Here is a 5,359-nt window from a genome sequence, read left to right as displayed (position 1 = left end):
CCCAAGAAATTTCAAGACTGACATTAATTAACCTAGTCCTAAACAAGGGTGATTTGTCAAACAAAACAATTTCACTTAAACCCTGCCTTTCAAACAGACCAAATTGAAATTTCCAATGATCGCTGCAATTTCTCAGCCTAGGGTGTATTTCAACGAAACACACGCCGATCGCGGACGACGAGCCTTAGGGTACGCATTGTTGCCTTTTTGGCCTTGAAGTGCTTACTGGCATACTATCTCTCATGATGATGACAACTTTAAGCGTTGGGTTCCTACTATAAATAAACATTAACAATAACCAAGTAGCACCACTTAACAAAACGAATTCCCTCCGCATGATGATTAGCCACCGCAATAAACCTCGCCCCTCTATTCTTTCCACGACGATCGCGACGCGCGAAAAGAGAGAGACCCGTCCCGTCCGCATTGGATCGATCGACCGATCGATCGATCACGCGAGGATATCTTTCCCCAAGCCCGCCAGGTGCTTTCAGAAAGTTCACGAGCCTCTTTGCGCAACGGCGGAATAAATGAAAACAAAGGCATGTGAGAGGGGGCAGGCCAAGGTAGCTGAAGAACTAATCGCATTCCGTAAACGAGCAGCCGGACAAGAGCCCGGGTGGAACCGCCGGAAAGCAAGTTTGCAAGGTTTGCTCAACATGGACAGTCGGCTATATATGGCAAAAAGCTGAACAAACAAGCTACCAGCACACATGAAACTTTTCTGCGCGGCACAACTAATTTATGCATAAAATTGAAGTTGAAGTGCTCAGGTTCACAAAAGGACAAGCTCTCGATTCCCATATGCCCAGGCTGATCATTTTGCTATTTTATTTTGTGTGGCAATATTTAATCCTCAGAAGCAAATAAAAAGGACAATTTCTTGATTCACTTTGGAAAATTAATATTATCATGGAATATTCTCCAATTTTATTATGAGAAAAAAAACATCGGAGCACCAAGTAAAGAGGTTTTGCATGTGCAGCCCCCACTGATTAGTAGGAAAACTACACTACTACTACCAACAGCAAACCATTTTCCCTTTAAAATGCCTCCCACCAGCAGCACCATCTTCTCTCTCCCTCCTCCCCTCACTTCCATTAGCTAGTATTCAGGTTAACTAGGAGGGAAGAGGAAAGGAGAGGAGGGAGTGTGGAGAAGATGATGATGAGGTCTCTAGAGCCGGCGGCCGACCACAAGGCCTCGTCATCCTTCGGCAACCTCCTCTCCATCTTCCTCCGGGTCAGCTCCTCCGAGCCCAAGCCGCCGAGGCGGAGCTTCGACGCCGAGGGCGTCGTCGGGCTCGGCATCGTCGCGGCCATGAGCCGCGCGTGCCTCACCGCCCAGCCGATAGCGATCGGCGCTGCCGCACGCCGCCGCGCGCGCGAGGAGGACGAGCTCTCGGAGAGCTACACGTGCGTCATCACGCACATGGCCGCCGGCGCAGGCGAGGGTGGCAGCATGCGCAAGCGCGTGTACTTCGGGTTCGGCGACGGAGGGGACGGCTGGTTTGTGGAAGCCGCTGAGGAGGCGCCGGCGAGGGCGGACGACTTCTTGAGCCGATGCTGCCTCTGCAACAAGAGGCTTGATGGGCTCGACATCTACATGTATAGGTGAGTGGTTAACCAACCAACAACTGACGAGTAGTACTTCATATCGCAAGGAGTTAATAACTGATGCCATACTGAAACAAATTAGCTACAAGATGCATATAATCCTTCAGGAATCTCACATGATCATAGTATCAATTTGTGGAATACATTCCTACCATTTTTTCCCCTAAGTTTGTGAGAATTTTAGCTAGCTACCATCCTTTAGGAATCTCCTTTCCTTGTTTTTATTTTGGCTGTGTGGACAGTGAGCCTTCATGTCTGTTGGACCAAGCAAAGCTTGATGTACATCACATCTTAATTTCTTGTTTTATTTAGGTGGGATTTTTTTCACCTTCCTTTTTCAGAGAACAATTAGGGGTAGGTCTACAGCTGAAATTAAGAGATACTTCCTCCGTTCCAAATTACTCGTCGTGGTTTTAGTTCAAATTTGAATTAAAACCACGACGAGTAATTTGGAACGGAGGGAGTATCAAATAAGCTTATGAGTTCAAAGTAGCAATAACCACTCTTTGGCCCTGTAGCCATTCATTAGCCCTTCGGTTGAAGGATGCCATGATTATGTATTCCTGGAGCACAGCCTAGTTCAGCTACCATATATAAGAAAGCAGAAGACAGATAAGTTTTGATAGGTGTAGACTTTTATCTAACATTTCACCTTAATTAGTATCACTCATCCCAGCATAGCACCTCCCATAAACATCTTTTTAAATGGCAAGCATAGCTCCTGGTGAATTCAGTCTATAATACTTTCAGAGCTTAGTGACAAGGAACAGTACACTAACCACTCGATTACCTCTCTTCTGCTCTTGACCTGCAACTGCAGGGGGGAGAAAGCCTTCTGCAGCTCCGAGTGCCGATGCCACCAGATGCTGATGGACGACCGCGCAGAAAACTGCGGATCAGAAGCCCTCAGAGCCAACAGCTACTCGGCCTCGCCGTGCTCCGCGCCGATGTCCTTCTCCCCCAGCGTCGCAGCGGCCTAGCCGACCGAGCTGCATGATGCCATCGAGCTGCTCCTCAGTTTGTAGTAGCAGAGAGCATAGAGATCTAAATGATCTTTTAAGCGAATGAAAACATAGAGTAATTACTAAAAAAAAAGGTTTCTGAACTGTGGCACGAATAAAAGAGAGGAAGAAAGTTTTTGGGGTCATGTCCACCACAAGATGTTCAGTGCTGGAGCGCGATTGCATTTCTCTGTAGCAAGCAGGGGTAATTATGCTAGCACTTAGCAAAGAAATTTGATGATGCGTCCTATCCTGAAGTTTCGGGAAGAGATCTGCTGCACGTTAAATGCTTAATTGGCCTGGGTAAAAATATCCATTAATAAACTTCTTCTGAGGGATATCAGAATTTATAGGTACCATTTCAGTACATTCCAGTTCTAAGCTCAGGTAAATCATAGCAGAAACATGGTCTCCTGAGGCAAAATCAGAGTACTCCCTCCGTTCCTAAATATTTGTTTTTCTAGACATTTCAAATGGAATATAACATACGAATATATGTAGACATATTTTAGAATGTAGATTCACTAATTTAGCTTCGTATGTAGTCACTTGTTGAAATATTCAGAAAGACAAATATTTGAGAACGGAGGGAGTACATCCGTATGGTCCATGCATGTGCATGCAGATCGCAGGTGCCTAGCCGAACTCAACTTGGAATCTCCACCGTGCACCCACATTATTGTTCCCGTACCCTGCGCCACCATCATTACCGATGTTCCCTTGTGGTCACGATTTTCAGTTGGTCACTGGAAGCTTAAAATTCAATCTTAATGGTGTTATTAGGACACACTGGAAGCTTAAAACTCAATCCTGATGACATTCTCTTGGCACTATATACACAGCAACCTTGGAGAAATTCACAAAAAGAAAAATACTGACCTGGGAGAAAACGAGCCCACAGCCATGGAGTAGTCCACTGAATGGGTGGAGCAGAGCATGAGCTGCAAAACGCAGAACCCCAGTATTCACAGCGGCAGAGTCTGGCGCGGACCTGCTTCAGCTGTACCTTGAGCATCATCATGCAAATAATGGAGAGCAAATATCTGAAAGTGCTCAGGATACGTGCAAGTTATAGCTGCCTGGTGGTAAGGCCACTAATACCACGAGGAAAAGAATCAGACCACCTTTCAGGGGCTATGAAGGGAAGCTCGCCATCATAGCCGTCCGTTGTTGCGTTCTTCAGCAGGCTGAACAAGATCAACAAGCACTCACCAGGCGTTCATGTCTGCCATGCATGGAAGGTCATGCCATACTAGATACTACGTCGACGTTACCATATCGCGCAGCGTCAGAACCAAAAGAAGATAGTCATCTCCCTATCAGCAAGCAGAAGACCGGTATGCAGTTGAGCGGAGCCTGCCCAGACCTGCTTCAGTTGTATTTTGAGCATCATCGGTCACATAATGGAGAACAAATCTCTGAAAGTGCTCCCAGGGATATATACGGCACGGACAACAAACAGGGAAACTGAGATGCTCAAATTGTAGTGGCCAGTAATACCACGAGAGCCGCAAAGTCGAATCAGGCCACCATTCAGGGATATGTAGCTTTTGCTCAAAAGAAAGTGGCAATGTAGCCATGAACTGAGGCTCTCCATAATGGTTGTCGCTTGTCGTGTTCTTCGGCAGGCTGAACAAGATCGCCTATCACCATGCATGCGTGTCTGCCAGCCATGGACGGTCAACTGATTGATACTGAAGTTCGCCGCCTGTAGCAGAGATGTTAATGAGTGTGCATTTGCTGTCAGTGGAATATGCTGACTAAACAAAACAGCAATCTATAGAAGTAACGCAGTGAGCATGTTAAATGGTATTCACTAAAGAGGACAGAGTATCCCATAATTGGCACTGGGAGATAACATGATCTGTCCTTAAAATTACCATGATCAGTAATCCGCATTTTGCAAGAGAAGGGACGTCCACATTTGCCAATTCATTGTAAACTCACAGGACTATCACAAACAGGCCCATAAATTTCTCCATATTATATGTTCACATGGTGGGCCTGGTGGCATGCTGCCACATATGTTTTCGCTAAAATCTCTATGTCCATCTTCAAATATATTCTGCATCTGGCAAGAGCAAATCGGGATATGGCTTCTCCAACAGAACCCACTTCATACTTTAAGATGGGATTCGGAGAGATATAGTTGAGAGGCAAAAACTCTAGCTAAATGACGTGTTATATTCAATAAAATGTCCCATCAAGGGCACATCGTATTTTTCTCACAAAAGAAGGCACCTCATATTCACTAAACCACAGAAAGTCAACTAGCTAATGTTACGCAGTTGCATAATTTTCCTCCTTTTGGAAATAATGGAATTACATGATGCCGATCTAATGGGTAGCGAGAAAATACTTGATTGGTTTCTATGGCGCTATATTATTTTCATTTGTCATTGGCTCATCTGAATCAGCAACATCTCTAATTTTGAGGGAGATGTATTATTATCTTTTAAATAAGCTATTAAGCCACTGATTCTTGTCCTCTTGTAGATATGATCATGAGTTCATGGCTAAAGCTTCGTAGGCGCATAATGATGCCACAGATATAATACTGCATGACCAGTAATACATTTCTAGATGATAGTGAGATGTGTGTATTCTTGGAATTTCCTTTAAATTGTTGGATAATGAGCAACTAAACTTTACTGAGGGCCAAAGGTCATTACATAAACATGTGTGATAAAGTGCATAAAACCCCTCATACAATGGGGATATAACGAAAAGAGATTATACACA

At 44.9% G+C, this 5,359-nt stretch overlaps 1 protein-coding gene across 1 annotated transcript; it reads left to right on the top strand.

Moving 5' to 3' along the window:
* The first annotated feature begins 1,053 nt into the window (after positions 1-1,053).
* On the top strand, positions 1,054-2,969 carry LOC119325050 (FCS-Like Zinc finger 12-like). Its single transcript, XM_037598805.1, has 2 exons — positions 1,054-1,613; positions 2,437-2,969. The coding sequence occupies exons 1-2, from the start codon at positions 1,162-1,164 to the stop codon at positions 2,594-2,596; spliced, it is 612 nt and encodes a 203-aa protein (XP_037454702.1). The 5' UTR covers positions 1,054-1,161; the 3' UTR covers positions 2,597-2,969.
* The last annotated feature ends 2,390 nt before the right edge of the window (positions 2,970-5,359 follow it).

This window comes from Triticum dicoccoides, chromosome 6B, assembly GCF_002162155.2.
Source record: "Triticum dicoccoides isolate Atlit2015 ecotype Zavitan chromosome 6B, WEW_v2.0, whole genome shotgun sequence".
Taxonomy (NCBI): Eukaryota; Viridiplantae; Streptophyta; class Magnoliopsida; order Poales; family Poaceae; genus Triticum; species Triticum dicoccoides.
Note: the sequence above shows the minus strand (reverse complement) of the source record. Positions and strands in the feature narration are given on the sequence as shown.